The following is an 18286-nucleotide window of genomic DNA, read 5'->3' on the forward strand; positions in this document are numbered from 1 at the left end:
GATATGTGCAGGCAAAGCGACTTATCAAGGGTGACTCGAACCGTGATTTGGGTATCTTCGAACGTTTTTTTGCGGGTTCCCTTGCTGGCAGCATCGCCCAAACAAGTATCTACCCTATGGAGGTGAGCATTCTGCGCCATCTAGTGCTCTGTCCACATGCATTTTTTTTTTTGTGCGACTTTGTCAGTTTTACTTGCATGTGTACTTGCATGTTCATACATCTCTACAATTTCGTCACTACAATTTCTACAATATATATATAATTGAATGCCAAGTTTTGCCACTCATATTTTAGGAAATTAGTATGTCTTGCTTACGCATATGCACTAGCTTTCAGTGTTGTATAAAGTGTACCCCATGCAGATAAACTCACTTCAACATAAATGCCAGATAAACAAAACTGTGGTAGTATCAATTTAGGTTGGCCATCTATAGCTACAATGTTTATCCCTTTAATCCCCAATGTACCATATAGTATGATACACTGAGTTCGACACTTCAACATGCTAATTTAAGCACCGGAATCTTCACACAATGCCTATAGTAATGCTGTTGACCTGCTTGAGTGAAGTTTCTTTCGACATTTTAAAAGACTGGTGACTACTTAATTACTATTACTAATTTAACTTTAACTCACATTTTTCTTGTTTCTTTGTTTTCTGGCAAATGTTTTCTCTATGGGAAAAAAGAAAAGTTAATCATTTATTAAGATTTTACTCAATGTGTAATTGTGGTTGGGCATTGCAGGGTTAAAATCGACATGGAAATTAACCAAAACAGCTCCCTACCTCATTATCGTATGGAACAAAAAAAAGTTTGATAAACACGTCCAGTGGTGATGCTATTAACAGTGAAGAAAATCTAATCATTCAGGCTTTTGTAGGAACATTAAACAAAAATTAAGGAAGCCATATTCGCAATGGCATTTCAACCGTGAGTACTTCACTAGGCAGTGTTGTGACTGAAGTCCAATGACGGTATTCATGGCACCCTGAAGGAATGGAAGACCCTAGGCCTTGAGATCTGACATTCAAGACTGTTTACAAATACATGTACAGTTAAACCTCAGTATGTATAATGACTGTGAATCTCCCATCACAGTCATGGGAAACGCACTCGAGGAAGGCAGAGTTACGAGGGAGAGCCGAAATTAAGAAGTTCGCAGGGATAAAATGTAACCAGCTCGCACAGGATAGGGTAAATGGAGATCATTGGGAGAGGCCTTCTACCTGCAGTGGACTAAAACAGGCCGAGAATAATGGTGGTAACATGTAATGAAATCTTTAAAATTCACTTTGCTATATCAAAGCATTGCTGAAGTGAAATTCGATCTTTTTGGCCAAGCTGTTGTTGCAAAGAATTCCTTTTTAAGCAAAAAGTGCTGCAAGGATCTTAGAATAATACGGCAGTATGTAAAAGAACTAATTTAAATAAATTTTTAAAAGTTAATTTTGTTGAAACTGGGATTCGGCAACCACAGCAATGCCATGCCAGTGAAGTCCTTCTGACAGCATCTATATGGGCACACGTAGCTGAAACAAACACAGGTTCAATGTACTTAGGCGAAGCTATCGCCCTCATTCTCCTGCTGCCGCTTGTCATGAAAGCCTCGGATGTTGGTTGTCCAGGGTGTTTCAACAGCGATGTTGTCATGTTCACCGAACCGAGCCACTTGCTCTCTACTCAGTTCAAGAATGCATAACATCAAAGAATGCCACATGCCACAAAAACAGCAGAGCTTCAGTCTGAAATTGCATTAACGCAAGGCGACAACCTGAATTGTGGAATCTCTGTTCATAGTGCTGTGTTTTCTGTATTGCAACGTCATGAGCGCATATGTCAGAAGAATAGAGCAAGACCCACTACATCATCGTGAATTTTTGTCACCACTACACATTGGTTCTGCAGAGTCGTGTAAGTCAACTTTATCACAGAACACCTTATAATTTTATAGAGGTGGTAGCAGTACAGCAAGTAACTGAGAGCAGCTGTAAAGAAATCAGTCGGTTAAAAAGCTTGTTGCAGCTTCGCACTTAAGGAAATACTTTCATTTGTAGTAAAAGTGCCTGTTATTTCCAATTGCTACCTGTTATTTCCATTTGCCAAAGCAATTGTTCAGGAAATGGATGTCACCATCATAGCTAGTATCTTGCAAGCAATCTTAATCAGCAATCAAAATGACGTCACCACTTGTTTCGGGATATCACACATCTCCATGATTCCAAACTCGGAAAAACTATTCTGGGCTCTATGAAGAATATAGTAGTATAAATTGCCATCAGAAGCAGTCAGAACCGCTGTATTTACCGCGAATAAAGTTCTTTTGTTGGGGGCACTGCTGCAACAAGTGTTAAGGAGTCTGGTGAATCTTTTTGAGGTTCCTGCACTCACCAGCTGCACCACTACAAGCTCTATAAAATCTTGTTTGTGTTCAGTTATAAAGGTGACTTAAAAGACTTGTTGAACCAGTGCATAGCAGCGACTGAAATTCGCGATGCTGTACCGTTACTTGCTCAATTCTTCAGAAATATGTGCACATTATGTTGCAAAGCACTAAATGTGGCCACCGTATACAGAGGTGCTATAATTCAGGTTGTCTCCTTGCCTTTGTGATTTTAGACCGCAGCTCTTTTGGTTTTGTGGCATGAGACTGTTTTCACTGTTGCGTGTTTATGAGCGAGTGGAAAGCAAGTGGTTTGGTTCAGTGAACATGATAGCATCGTTGTCGCACCACTCTGGACAACGCTTGAGGTTTTGATGGAAAGTACGGTGGCAGAATAGGCGTGATAGCTTTGCTTAACCCATATTACCACAGTGCGTAGGACCTACACTTCTTCCTTCTATGTGTGATGTACGGCTGCTGTGAAGGAAACTTTGCCCGAGCAGTATCAAGTCGTGATTGCCAGATCTCAGGTTCACAAAAATAGATTTTTTTTTACGCCATTGAAATTAGTGTTTTGTACTGCCATATTATACAAACATTCTTCTAGCATTTCCCATGCAATAATGGAAGCCTTTCATGACTGTACTTTACATAGAAGGTAGAATTTCAATTTAATGAACTTTAAATATAACGAACTGAATTGCCAACTTTACAGACTTCGTTAACCGAGGTTTAAAGGGACCCTGAAACGGTTTTTTAAAGTTTTGTCAGCGTTTAGGCAGGAGCATCCCCAAATCATTCGCACCAGAAATTAAGCGATGCACTGTGTACCAAGGCCGCTACGGAATTTATATCTATACCCTCCTCCTCACCACTGCCTTGCACCCTCAACTCACAGACACCCTGACATCACCGGCGATCGCAGCGCTCTTATGAGCGCACTCGACGGTTTGAGCTTCGCGGCGGGTTGCGCGTAATCTCGGAGGCCCAACAAAGACGAAGCTCCGGAGTGGTTGATATCTGCTCCGACAGGTGCCGCCACACTACCAGCAGATCTTATTTTATTCTCCTGTACGGCGACAGTCTGCAACAGCATGCGGACAAACAAAAATAATTCGAGAACGATCACCGATAAGCGTAAACTCGGGCAATGTGGTTGTGTCTTCAGGGGTGAAGTTACAGCCACAAAAACGTGGATCGTGGCGTTGAACGGATAGCGAGAGCGCGACGCTCATTGCAGCGACGAGCTGAAGGGATTCCGCTCGCCAGATGCCTCACGAACATTGCACGATGTCGCAGCTTTACAAGTGACCAATTGCTAGAAATTGCTAGATACGTGGTACACAACAAGGCTGGGGCAATTAATTATGTCCAAGAAAAGAAACCTCAAGATAAGCACTCTCGCTCAGCTCACGTCAACACGGAGTACGTTGTAACACAGGCAGACGACGCTCGCTGCCCGCAGGAGGTTCAGTGACGTGTACTGGACATATCCAATCAGATCAGCCGCCTGCGTGACGTCGCGCTTCCAATACGACGCGCACTGGAAGTTGGCGGTTTGAAAACGCGTTTGGCTGAGTCGCTGTGATCGGTGGCGATTCGCAGCTTTAAAGCCTTGTAATAAATTACACAGTTTTCGCACAGAGCTTAAATCGGTCTGTAAATGATCCTTAGGACTTGTTCTACCGGCTCAATGTGTTCGTACATAATCGTCAAAACCGTTTCAGGGTCCCTTTAACTGTACTCTAGCCCCTATGGCTACTCGTGCTTGTCACTTGATTCACTGTGTGATCCACATTATATTCGCACTGCGCCAGCTTCATTACATTCAAAGTCTGTAGTGCCCAAATTAAGGTCACAGTATGTTGTAAGATGATGGAACTTCATATCCACCTAACTATGGTCTAACTCAAAAGGAGTGACACAGAATTATATAGCACAAGATTATTTTACAGGCCCTGGGCTCGTAAAAAATTGTTTTAATAAAAGGTTTCTTAAAAGGAAATTTCAACCAGTTTTGATATGCATATATGGGTGCTATCAAAACAGTGCTGAATCTCTCATAAACATTTAAATCATGATCATGCATCAAAAAGGTTTATAATTAAGCAGGGAACAGAATAAGAATGTTTTTTAAATCTGGTCTCTACGTATCAACCAGCAGAGAAACCTTGAATACCTCTTAGATTATTTTTTCTGTCTTGTCGACCTTGCAGGTACTGATGTCATGGTTGATGTTGGCGTGGTTATTTATGTCCGCAGAATCCCCCCCCCCCTTTTTCTTTTCTTGTGTAGCCTGTGGGGTCTCAGAGATATCGCTGCTCTCGGAACACACGGACAAAGTTCACGCCGTCCGGGCAACCAACACGTACACGTTTATTAAACACTTCTTTTACATACGGCGAGCTCGCCTGCCGAATCTAATACACAACTAGTCACTTGCTAAATAACATTATACAATGCTAATGAATACCCGGAAAACATAACACGCACTCAAGATAACATAAGACATATAATGCACCGCGCATGCGGCATTGCCGATGCACGACTCACCACGAGGGGCCCGAGGGAAATGAGCCGCGGTATCGTCCCCCACGGACCCACCGCGGGAGACGTCCATCCACGCACGCCACCAAACCCAAAAGACTCCCTGTTGCGTCCTGTCCGCCAGCCTAGCTTTTCCCGCAGGTGGCGCTGCCGGCGCCACCGCGCTAACCCTAACGCGTGCGAGCACAGCGCCACTGCTTTCTCAATAGGCCGCTGCGGCCTATCCGTGAGACGCGCGTGCGCCGTGAGGCGCAAACAGCTTTACAGGGGGTGATAGCACCCCCACAGCCCCCTATCAACACATATCCCGGCAAAAAAAAGCTTAAAACAAACAGCTACACAAGCTCTACGAAAGAAGACCACACCTGGGGCGTAAATGTCCCTAAAGAATGTCCGTGCACCGCGACACAGCCGCTTGTCCACACCACTGCACTGGCTCGACGACTTGACGTCAGTCCCGGAACCGCAAAGGCAACGTGGCCGTCAGCGCGAGAGAGCGTCGCTCGCGCCGACATGTCCTCCAGTCGCGGGCAGCACTCACGAGGGCTCCTGCAGCTGCGCAGGTCACAGGCATTTCCATTGCCCGAGATGTCTCGACTGCATTCCTGGCCAGCGGCGAAGACATGTGCAGAAGACAGCCGACCGCGGGTTACATCCCTCCCGCTGCGTACATTCAAAACACTCGACAGAACGGTGCAGTAGGACAAAGGGAAGGGAGCTACGGGCGCATGCGCCCACGTGGTACGATGTTCAGTACGCCTAGCAATGACATCGGCGATGACTGAGACGACAAATTCAAGTGAACATTGGTTGCTTCTCTTAATTTAAACACTTTTCCAAGTAACCATCAACGGCTTCATTCAAGGAGTTTATTGCCTCGCGACTCGACCCCCGCAAAAATGTTTAGAATCCGTCAAGCACGAGCGGAGTTGCAGAGATTTGCCACATGCTGTAATTGCTTTCTCTCTTCTCTCGTCCCAACGGCCCCGCCACGGTGGTCTAGTGGTTATGGCGCTCGACTGCTGACCCGAAGGTCGCGGGATCGAATCCCGGCCGCGGCGGCTGCATTTTCGATGGAGGCGAAAATGTTTGAGGCCCGTGTACTTAGATTTAGGTGCACGTTAAAGAACCCCAGGTGGTCGAAATTTCCGGAGCCCTCCACTACGGCGTCTCTCATAATCATATGGTGGTTTTGGGACGTTAAACCCCAGATATTATTATTATCTCTCGTCCCAACGAGCGCACTGGAAGCTAATCAGGGAGGGACAGCATGGGGGAAAGAAGTTACGTCACGCGTGCGTCATGACCTTAAGCACTTCTCTTTTTTTTCTTTTTTTCTTTCTTCGAACGCGCGGCTTACTTTCAGTGTGATCACGAGTGCGCGCACAGGCACGTGGTAGCCTCCCACGGCAGCCTCGGTGACTATGCAGCTCACAATGCACAAATTAGCCAATGGCCGTGAATTTGGGTATATGGTGCGGTTATTTGGGTATATGGCATCATTTGTAGAAAGAAGAGGGAACGATTTCTAGCCGCCTTTGAAGATTTAGTGTGAATGCTGGGCCGCGTGCTGTGCTATAATGTTTGGCTCGCGTGTTCTCAGGAGCCTCGACTACCAATTGGCAGTGATTTCTGACCATGCTGAAAAAGTGTTGCAGGGCCCCTTTAACTATCTTAATGGAACTCCACTGTATATTTTGTGGTCTTCCTGCAAAGTGGGTGTGTTTGTGTGTCGAGCTAAACCTGAAATACCTATGGGTTTAGTACCATGCACAGTTGTTCTATGATTATTTTTTCAGAGAATCATTAGAATCTCTGTTTTGGTAAACTTCTTTTAAAAAAAAACATTCTAGTTAGAAAAGTTGATGAGATTTGTTGCTTCATATTATTTCGAGTCTTAAAGTAAGAGAATGTCCCAGATATACCTCAGCTATAAATGGCACTCGGAGATACAAATCACAGTAATTTTATTCCTTCTAATCTAATAAGTAACGCAGAACTCTATTTTAATGTTCTTAGCTTGTGTCTGTATAATAAGTGCTTAACTTTATTCTCAGTGAATCTGGAAACAGGTGCTGAAGGGTTGTTACAGCGTAGTGATGAATGATTTTACCTTGTTTTCTTTTTTTTCTTCCCCCTGCATTCAAGCTTTGTCACTTTTTTTTTCATACTTTACATTTTTTTAGTCACATCTGAAGTGTTATATAATGCCAGTCATTATACCGTACATATATGTTATGGCAATGCAGGTGCTGAAAACCCGCTTGGCATTACGCAAGACTGGCCAGTACAAGGGAATAGTAGATGCAGCCTGCCAAATCTACCAGAAAGAGGGATTGCGGAGCTTCTACAAGGGCTACTTACCAAACCTCCTCGGCATCATTCCCTATGCTGGCATTGACCTTGCCATCTATGAGGTGCATTTCTTTTTCAGCTAGACATGTTAACTTGTGAACTAACAGTATGTGCAGAAGCTAAGCTATATAAAAATGCAGAAGCTAAGCATTGTAACAGCGCATAAAACCAGACTCGAAAGCAAAATTTTCGTCATTGTGTGTGACCTGAAGTGTAGTCAGCAGAAACTTAACAAGAACAATGGTTGCCATTTCATAAAGAGATAACTGATATTAACATTCCACAGCCACTACTTTCCAGTAGCATGCCCATCTAGCAGCATGTTATTGACTTGGAAGGTTGGCTTTATAGGCAGATAGGAGGAGACACCTCATATAAAAACCGAAAAAAGTGCAGGCACCTCATTTCATTGTAAACAGGGCACGGCAACCACACGGCCACTGCTTTAGGCACTCCATTCTGGTGTCTTCGGTAAATGGAAGTATCTGTGGTGCGATCTTGTGTGCGTTCCAAAATAAGCACGAAGGCGTGGCATTACATCCAGCCGCACGCGATTGGTCAATGCAGGGCCGTGACGTCTGTCGCGGTTCACATTGGCCATTCGTGTGTGGCTGGATGTAACGCCACACCTCCGTGCTTATTTGGAATGCGTACAAGATCACATCACTGATGTGCAAAAGAGTTTATTTTGTGCGTGGGGAGGGAGAGGGGGGGGGGGGGTTGGATGTCAATCATGCTGCAGAGCAGACATATTGCTCATGCAGTCTGCAGTCAGCGTGAAGTGGTGCCCCTTGTGCACGTCAAAGCACTTGCCATGCATATTAGTTACGAAACTAATAGAAAGCTGGGCAAGTCAGATTTGTGATACTCAGTGTATTTCCAGTGCTTTCGAATTAAAGATTTGGAGACTAGTGTCCTCCCTGTCCTGTTGTCTGTTTTCTCTTTCTAAATGTTTTTTTCTTTGAAAGCACTGGAAATGCATCAAGCTATTCCAAAACTAGTAGAACTCATTGTTGGGCTAGTTGGTGCATGGCATCAAGGAAATATGTGACCGATGAGGACATGTACCTGAGCACCATGAAAATAGGAACATTTAAAAGGGCCCACTGTATGAGAAAGATGTTCTGCTAGAACTCGTTGTTGGACTAGTTAGTGCATTGCATCAAGGAAATGCATCTAGCCGCTTTCCTGTCTCCTTCATCGTTCCCTGTGTTTGTCCGTTTTTGGCTGGATATATTTCCTATTACAAAACCAATGCAGTGCAATGTGCCATGCAGACACTGATGCACCATGAGCCAAAATTAATGCATGAACATCCCTCTTGTGAAGTATCCATCGCAAAATGCTATTTAAACAACCAATATCATTTGTTAACACAAGAGCTGAACAGGTAGACAAGTGGCTCTCACCTGCACAATTTCCGAATTGATTCTCACTTAAGTTTTACAAACTGTGCTCACGTCCTTGAATAGCTTGGCTGCAATGGGTCTGTATATTGCACCATGACAGTGCTGATGCTGTGTTGGTCTCATGAGCCTACTTATGAAAAGGGAATTCACCAAAGAATAAGATGGGCTGGAGCGCATGTGGCAGGCATTCCTAAATCATGACCGGCAGATTACCAATGTCCGTAAAGCAAGAAGTGTTTAATCATTGCATTTTCCAGTGATAACATATGGGGCAGAATCTTGGAGGATAACAAGGAAACTCAAGAAATTAAGGACTACGCAGTATGTGATGAAATGGGAAGTGATAGGTATGACATTAAGAGACAGGAAGACAGTGGATCAGAGAATTAACAGGTACATATAGCCAATATTCTAGTAGACAACGAAAGGCCAGTAAGCAACCCTGTGGTCAAAAATTTGTAAAGAAGAGATAACTGGGCACTCGTACAAGGCACTGATGAGGTAAACAAATACACAACACGTGCGAAAACTACGTGGGCAAAACTGCATCACCACAGAGCCAAGACACAGTTTTGTAGTGCAGAGAACCAATCAATGATATCAGTGCTACGTAACGTTGACAATAGGCAGCATTACATCACTTAATGGGCGAAGAGGACCAGGAGAGGGGTGCAAAAATTGTTGTTTGAAATAGAGTATCTGCGCAGCGCACAGTGCTGCGATATTCACAAAATTTGATCGCGCTCCCTTCTGTACATATGAGAAAGCTTGTTTGAGAGGCCTGGCCCTTTAAGGGAAAAATAGAGGAAAAAAAATTAATAAATTTACAGGCATAAAATTGAATTCGTTCGTGCAAGGCAGCGTAAATTGGAAATCATTGGGAGAAGTCTTTGTCCTGGCGTGGACATAAAAATAGGCTGAGATGATCATGGTGATAAGGTTAAACTGTGGGAGTGTTAGTCGGCACACCTCATTGCTTGGACGGCAGATGTGCAACATCACTTTCACTCGATTGCATCACTTAGTACTTGAAGTAGAATCTTGATCAAACGAATTGCTCAGGAGCATGCAAAATGTTCGTATCTTCATGAATTCATATGATACAAAACAAGCCAACTTCAGCATGAAAATGAACACAGGCTTTGTTATGTTCAACTGCAGTAGACTCTCTGTAAACGGAAATCTCTTAAGTGGATTTGCTACTTAAATGGAGCAACTGCCTCTATGTACTATGATTGGTTTCGTACCTGAATACTGCAACCCTGTTGATCTCTCAGTAAATGGAACTCCTGTTAAATCAAACATATTTTCCTGGTCCCTTCATGTTCTGTTTAGTGAGAGTCTACTGTATTTCAGGTGGAAAAGGTAGTGCATTCATAGTGGGTCTGAAGCCAACACCGGTGCTTCCTCCTCATGCTTCCACTGCACCTTCAACTTTTCCCCTCTCACTCTCTTCACTATCGCTTCCTTTCATCCTCATATGTACTGTGTGTTCACTCTCTTTCATCTTCCCCTGTGCTAATGGTTCACTTGGTTACGCCGACAAACCTGCCATAGTGGCTTAGCAGGTAAGGTGTTGTGCTGCTAAACTTAATTACTGGTCTCAATTTGCGGCCATGGCAGCCGCAGTTCAATGGGGATGAAATGCTAAGAACACCCGTGTGCTTAGGTACAGGTGCATGTTAAAGAACCCTAGGTGATGTAGAAATTAATCCAGGGTCCCCCACCACGGCGCGCCTCATAAGCGTACCGTGGTTTACCTTGGGTAACTTCATAAACAATTAAGTTACGGTTGAACCAACATCAGACAATACTCAAGTGCCACGAAAACCCTATGGTTATAACCGATAATTGTTGTAAACAGGTTATATGAAAAAAAGCAACATAGGGGTACGGCAGGTTGTTGTGAGAAAACTAATACCGGATAGGATATGCCAACAAACAACAGTAGTAAGGCTGACACAGCTGCAGATTTTTCAGAGAAAATATGGACCCTTTCACAGCACTGCCACAAGCGTCATCAAGTCAATGAATAAGAACGTCTGAAATTTCACACGCTGAAAACACGCTGTCGGGAGTCGATTCGTTTGCTGCAGTGGTGGATTTCGGAAGTGAGCTTTGCTGCAGTGGCGTGAGTTGGTGTCGTGAAGAGCGTCGCATTTCATGCCTGGCCAGTTAGTGGAGTGGCACAACTTTTGAGAAGTCTTAGGGCCACTTGTATGTCCGGCCAATCATGTGTCTTGGAAATAGCCCAGAGTATCTTTCCTTAGACTGTGGGGTATTACCACCTTGAAAGACTCCTGGGGAGCTTCTTCAGATGTTGTCAGGAGAACTCTGTTGGGATCAAGGAGAGCATGAATCCAGTTTGCCCACAACAATACTACCAGCTGCGTCGCACTTGGTGCCTACAGCAATACGAGCCGTCCGTGTGTGCCTGGTGGCTTTGATGCCCCACTCTTCTTGGAAACTTGGCTCTTTGAGTCTGTCATCAAATTCTTTACAAAGTAGATCACTCTGCGATGCCTTGAGTAGTTCTTCCCTGTTAAACATAGTGCCAGCAGAAATGACTCGGTCTACCAGGTATACATCCACTCTCAAGGCGGTTCACATGAAGGTCACTTCGTGTTAGGGGATTGCACCTTTCAACCCATTATAGCCCAAGGCTCCAGCCTCTACTTGGTGCAAATGCACTCGAGAGTGGCAGACAGAAATGTCAGATGCTGAAATGGGATCATGTGACAAAGTGTCAGGCCCCACGTGTGAGCTCCCTTTCTGGTAATGCACATCAAAGTTGTACCACTGCAGTCAACGCCCAGCACAATAGGCGACCTGAGGGCCATGTGGTCCTGTGGCCATGTGGGCCATGTGACTAAGCCATGTGAGTGCCATGTGGTTCATCTCCACCACAAATGGCACTCCATAGACATAGCAGTGAAATTTCTAGAGAGCAAAAACTATAGGGGGATTGCCACTCTGACAGGTACATGAGGCCTCCCACAACAGGAGAACGCATCAACGGCGAAGCAGGGTGGCTCAAGCTCGATGAAAATCACAACCAACCACACATGATTCAAGCGGTCATTGGAAAATGCAGTGATATTGTCTGCCTTTTGGGCTCGGGACAAGGACGCCAACGAGTGGTTCTGCGACAACAGCGGGGCAGGAATGCTCAGCTGTGGCAGGCCGGACATCAAACTTCACTCTGGACAAATAAAGGCCAGCAAGTCAGCTCACACCGAGGACAGAGCGGGAAGGATTCACTGAAATGCACATTGCTGTGAACGATCTTTGTTGCAAAGGTGGCCAATGAGCGTGTGTGTACCAGCACCTAAGCATGGTGGCTCTGGTGTGGAGCACTGCATGGTGCACACCGCTCAGGACAAATGTGCACCAGTGAGCATGTGTGTGCATATAGATGTTCACAGCTCAAGTTTCTCCTCCGACACCAGCGCTTGGCATTCACCTGCTGGTGAAAGTAAACTCCTGCGGGTGTACATGCCTGGCACCTCAACACCCCGTGCTTACCGATCTGCTGCACTGTGCTCTCACTGCACGCGGCATCCTTGTGTGTGTGTGTGTGTGTGTGTGTGTGTGTGTGTGTGTGTGTGTGTGTGTGTGTGTGTGTGTGTGTGTGTGTGTGTGTGTGTGTGTGTGTGTGTGTGTGTGTGTGTGTGTGTGTGTGTGTGTGTGTGTGTGTGTGTGTGTGTGTGTGTGTGTGTGTGTGTGTGTGTGTGTGTGTGTGTGTGTGTGTGTGTGTGTGTGTGTGTGTTCGTTCACGTGAAGGGCTCCGTAGTGGTCGAACGAAGGCCATCTATCAAGGCAGTGTGGCGACAATGGAACATGTATTCAGTCAACTGTCATGGCCACTCGATGGAAACACAAGGCCGTGAAATTGTTTTTTTCATCGTGTTCAAAAAACTTACTGTGTCCCACTTACATTGGCATAACATAACTGGGTGTGTAGAGCAGGATGATAAAGAGAAGATGTTCATAAACTAGTGGATTTAGGTTTGTTGGTGACCGATAGGGGCGGCTCTGGGTGTTGCTAATTCTTTGTAGTGGCAATAATCTTAACAAGTAAGCATGCGGTTGTCAATTACAGTGGCATATTTTTCCAAGAAAGCAAAGTGAGAGACACTTTTGAGAGTTCAAAACCAAGAAGCAAAGGAATTTTTTAAAAAGAGGCAGTAAATGAATTGTATCAATGTACAGACGGGTCCACTGTTAAAGGGAACACTTGCGTGCAGGGCATGTTTGGATTTCGTTCTCTTGCAAAAATTCACTTCCGGGCCTATTCTTCACCATCTCGACGCATCAGCCCCAACTGAGGTGCACAGTGACGCCAGTGGAATTGGTATCGGCGCAGTCTTAGTTCAGCGTCACGGAGCCACCGAACATGTCATTGCCTGCACAAGCCATTGTTTGAGTAAAGCTGACCGCAATTACACTGTTACAGAGCAAGAATCTCTGGCGGTCGTCTTTGCCGTGCACAAGTTTTGCCTGTACATCTATGGCCGCCGATTCGCTATCGTCACCGACCACCACTCACTCTGTTGGCTCACTGGTCTCTGTGATCCTTCCGGCCGTCTTGCACGCTGGGCCTTACGTTTGCAAGAGATATGACTTTGATGTGTGCTTCAAGAGTGGCCGCCGTGACGCGGACGCTGACTGCCTGTCGCGACTTCCCTTTGCCATGACTGAACGTGACGCCGACAATTTAGACGACTGTCTGGCAGTTCTTGACTCGCCGTTTCCAAATTTGGCCACCTTCCATGCTGAACAACGCAGAGACCATAGTCTGGCTCCTTTTCTCTCATCTGCCATCAATAAGCCGTATCAGTCCCCTTTCATTATATGGGATGACATTCTTTACAAGCAAAATTTTGCTGCACAGGGGGCCCGCCTACTTTTGGTTGTCCCAAGGGCTTTGCGACCCAACGTGCTGCAAGCTATGCACAATGACCCAACATCCAGAGATACGAGATTTGCCAGGACCTATCACCGCACACTGGAACGTTTCTAATGGCCACGCATGCGTCAAGATACATCCACCATTTCAATTAAAACCACCATTTCAATAGTTTCATTACCTAAAAGGAACACGTGCAGTTTGCATGGGAAAGTTATTCCGGCACACTAGCCATGTACACCATGATGCTGCTCGGCGGTGGTTCCCAGCGATCAAATTGGCTCGGGGCTGGCACAATGTGCGTGCTGGGAAGGAGATGCAAAGGAGAGGCACTTCAATCCCCACACACCTATGTTGCTTTTTTCTCCTCTGTCTCTGTTGAGCGAGTGACGCATGATGTGAAGCTACTGATGCTCACTTGACATCTGTCAGCGTGATCAGCAGCTCAACAAATATCCTCTGCCCTCTTACAGCGAGAGCTTAAAAAAGAAATGCTGTGTGCACACCAGGTACGAAAAGTAGGAAGTTCTGATTTAAGCTGCATAGTGGGCTGTTGACACACAGTGACTGGCTCCCACATATGCTATTTCTTTTATACAAAGAGTATTGTAAATGTACACTGGGTATTTGCTGAGTGGCTGCTTTACTGGCATAAGTTCAACCTGTATCGAGTTCAGTCCATTTCAGAGCTCAAAAAAAGGAAAGCTTGGCGACTCTAGCCAACCCAAAGGATTCAAGGATCATGGTGTCAACATGAAAAACAAAAAAGTCTACTTGAAGCAGTCATTGCTGTTTTGATTGTCTTGGCAAATAACTACTGGGAAAAGCGGGAGAATCATACGACGATCACCTTTGTAGTGAAGTTGGACAGTTTCTCAAGCTGAAGAAAGTGAAACGTGAGAACTGCTGAACGTTGCCTAGCTAATAACAAAAGATGTTTGTGTTGCTGGTGGCAGTGGCAGCAGAACTAAGAAGCGAGCAGCCCAGCAATGAGCTCACAAGACTGCTTCCCGGAGGAAAAATTTGATATGAGGCAAGCGCACACTGGTGAGCACAGTCCACCAACGATGACTAAATGACCCTGTGCACTACAAAAGTAAATGAAAGACATCTTAACTGGTGCCCAGCTGCTTTTCTTATCCTCTCCTCTCACTGTCATGGCATTACTCAAAGTACATGTCTGGGCACTAATCCTTATGTTGTGAGTTAACAAAGCGGACTTACCATGCCTAGGTTCTACATAGCATCCCGCTGCAATAGCACCAACATTTCCAGCCTGCATCCAGCACCGACACAAAATTCTTTTATCAATTTCTTTATATTTGGGCTGTTAGCTCTGAAACTGCAGTATGAGGCCTCAGTGCCTTAAGCACAAAACAAATCATTAACCCATTCCCTCCCATTGACAAGTATAGTCGTCATGAGATTTTGTACCAAAATGACCAGTGACGACTATACTCGTCATCAACAAAAATTGTTCCCACATGGAATCAATGGCGACTATACTCGTCATAGTTGTGGTTCATGACACTAGATGGCCACGCTCGTCCATGTTGTGCCATATGTGTGTCGGCTTTCATTGTATTGCCATGCGGTGAAGCCATCTTCAAGCTGTCTTTCTTATGCAATTAGGGAAATAAAGGAACCTCATTGAATTGAAATAATGGTGCTGTTTTATTCAGCAAAAAAATGGTCTACAAATTGAGGGCAGAAAAGTTTCCGGTAAATTTGGTACACTTTTCTTTTTTCACGGTGGGAAAGGGTTAAATGTGTTATCAATTAAGTTGGCAAGTTCAAAATGCATACTCTGCTGAACAATGTTCTTTGGCAAAGGGTTTGTCGAGCAAGGCGCCTCCATATTTCATGGAAATCAGAGCTGTGATGGTCATGTGGCATCACAAACCATTGATATACTCTTCAGACATAGTGAGACAGTTGCTGTGGGTTTCACCTTTAGTGTGTCACCGAAAGCTGGGTTTAAAGCGCATCAGCCATTTTCTTTTCCACCCTGTGCTTCTCCGCATAGGAAGTCAGATAAGCCTCATCTCCTGCTGTACTTGTCTTGAAACACAAATTGTGCCTCTCACCTTACCTCCTATAATATGCTCAGTGTTCAATGAGAGAGTCTCAATCTAGTTTGAGGCCACTGCACCAGACTTGGTAACCTTATCAGTGGTTTATCAATATATGCTTCCGCTCACTTTTTTTTTCTTTTTGAGGATGTAATGAGGAAGCTGGTTAAACATGCCCATATCGATTATTATTTATTTATTCTACTCATTTATTTGTTTATGTTTAGTTTACTTGTAGTATGGTATGAAGTAACTTTATTGAGGTCCTGAGGATTCAGTCCGGTTCTGATGTGGGCTGCTGCCACGTCGGGACAGAGAGGCCAAGCCCCTCTGCCGCTACACGAGCCCTCTGGACAGCCCTGAGTTGGTCTGCCAGCACATCACTGTGCAGCATCCGCTGCCACCACTGTTCACCTTGCAAACCATCACCTGCCAACGCCGAGCAGCACCAGAGCATATGGTCTAAATTGAGCAAACCCCCACAATTACTACAGTAAACTGAAACCCCGCAGTCCGATATTTGATTCATGACGACCGGGTTAGGGTACATCCGTGTCTGCAGAAGCTTTAATGTAACCGCCTGTGACCTGTTTAGTCTAGAATGTGGCAAGGGGAATGCCCTGCGCCCTAGGTAATAGTGCTTGGCGGTCTCGTTGTAGATTAAAAGCTGGTCCCTAAATTCAAGAGCGGGAGATCCAGGCCCCTCAGGGAGTGCACGGCACACTAATTCTCGCGCTTCCCTGTGCGCCACCTCATTGAGGTTACGCGGGGCTCCTTCCACTGACCCCATGTGCACTGGAAACCAAGTAACTGTATGCAAAGTGATGTCCCTATCCTGCGGCAGTCTCTAAGCCGGTTCTGCAACAACTCCCCTCGAGAAAGCTTTAATCTCAGATCGAGAATCATTAAAGACTAAAACTCTGCCTGAATCAATGAGTGCTAGAGCACTAGTCAGCTGCTCAGCCCCGGATCCTTTGTATAAACAGAAGCGGCATTTTGAACGCTCCCTTTGCCATCTACCGCCCCCACCGAGTAAGCATCTTTTTCATGAATATATGCCGCCTCGAGAAATGTAGACTCCTCCTCCTGTTCCTTTGCCTCTCGCAACAAAGCCCTAGCTCTCACCATTCGCCTCCATCCATTGTGCACAGGATGTACATTCTGTGGAAACGGACGAACCATGATACTACAGTATAACCTCATTACAACAGACCATCATAGTGAAGAGGATTTTGGTCTGTTGTAAAGGGAGTATGCAAAATCCAAGTACTGTTACAACAGACTTGTGTAAACACTGAATGGGTCTGTTATAACTGGAGAGAATAGGAGTCAAAAACGCGGTCAAAGAATGGAAGCTACATAGAAGTGCTGTAAAAAAATTGTCGCGCCTGCCAAGGTGGCAAGAATTCGGAAATCGCAAAAGAAAAAAATACAGAACAGCGTTTTTCAAAAAATTATAGCTCCGCAACAGGGCAACCGAGCGCCGCCATTCTGGGCTCATCGCAAAGAGCATTGCTCTGTATTCAAATTCCCCGCTTCAGCTAGCTCCTCCATTCAGAAACAAGTGTACAAAAAGCAAACGTTTGACGTTCGTTTCGAGGCCTCCGATTGGCTACTTCTGCCATGTTGCCCCGGCATATCTCGCCATTGGACCGATGCTCGCTCCGGGAGAGCGTCTGCTGCTTGCGCGTCGTGAGGTCACGGCTGTCGAAAATCGCACTACTTAGTGACGCGTTCGCACTCGTTGTGTGTTCACGGGTCGACGATCATTTAGAATATAATTACACTTTACGTTGGCAGCTTCAAGCGGAAGCTCAATCGTCAGATTACGATATCGCGCCGCACTCGTCACGAACATCGCAGTCAGAGGCGTAGCCAGAAATTTTTTTCGGGGGGGGGTTCAACCATACTTTATGTATGTTCGTGCGTGTGTTTGTATGTGTGCGTGTGTATACACGCAAGCAAAACTAAAAAATTTCGGGGGTGGGGGTTTGAACACCCCCCCCCCTTGGCTACGCCCCTGATCGCAGTCGCGCGTCTCGGACTCGTCGCACCTGCCTTTAGGGGTTCTGCTCATCAGCACTTCGTACCTCGGGACGAAGACCATCTGGGGACAGCTCTTTGTACTCGCGATCGAGCATGACTTGCTTTGAAACATCGGCCACCGCGGCCACGCACATCGCAACCGATCTTTCTGCTCGAAGTCGTGGCTAGGCTTAACTACGCTCACGGCGCCCACGTACGAGACGAATCCGAACTTTGCGGGCAAGAACAGCGAAGAAGCCGCAATGTACTCCGTCGCAAGCAACGAATCTCATCGCCCGCTGGCTCCTCGGAATTGCGGATGGGCATTTACGCTCCGGCAGCGTACCTCCATGCCGAGCTCACCATGCTGCGACCGCTCGGAGCAGCGGTGGCAGCGGCTAGCAATTTCGCGCGTCGGCACCCCAAGACGCAAGACCAAGCACGCTGTGCTCCGATTTTTTTGTTGCCGCGGCTAATCATAACTTATTGACGGACCGGAGATCGGCGACCTTTGTTCTTACATCGGTACGTCGATATCCGGTGCGCTCTTCGCGTCCCGAAAGCATGTCAAGCGATCGATGTTTGA

At 45.8% G+C, this 18286-nt stretch overlaps 1 protein-coding gene across 2 annotated transcripts in view; it reads left to right on the forward strand.

Annotated features, from left to right (window-relative positions):
* LOC119404190 (calcium-binding mitochondrial carrier protein SCaMC-1-B) overlaps positions 1-18286 on the forward strand; it is an 84083-nt gene that overhangs the window by 25968 nt on the left and 39829 nt on the right. For both annotated transcript variants that reach the window (XR_005186219.2, XM_037670768.2), the window contains exons 7-8: positions 12-122; positions 7180-7347. Coding sequence is in view for 1 of the 2 variants with exons in the window: in XM_037670768.2 (XP_037526696.1) it covers positions 12-122; positions 7180-7347 (279 nt within the window). In the remaining variant the exon portion in view is untranslated. The remainder of the gene's footprint in view (positions 1-11; positions 123-7179; positions 7348-18286) is intronic.

This window comes from Rhipicephalus sanguineus, chromosome 1 (assembly GCF_013339695.2).
Source record: "Rhipicephalus sanguineus isolate Rsan-2018 chromosome 1, BIME_Rsan_1.4, whole genome shotgun sequence".
Taxonomy (NCBI): Eukaryota; Metazoa; Arthropoda; class Arachnida; order Ixodida; family Ixodidae; genus Rhipicephalus; species Rhipicephalus sanguineus.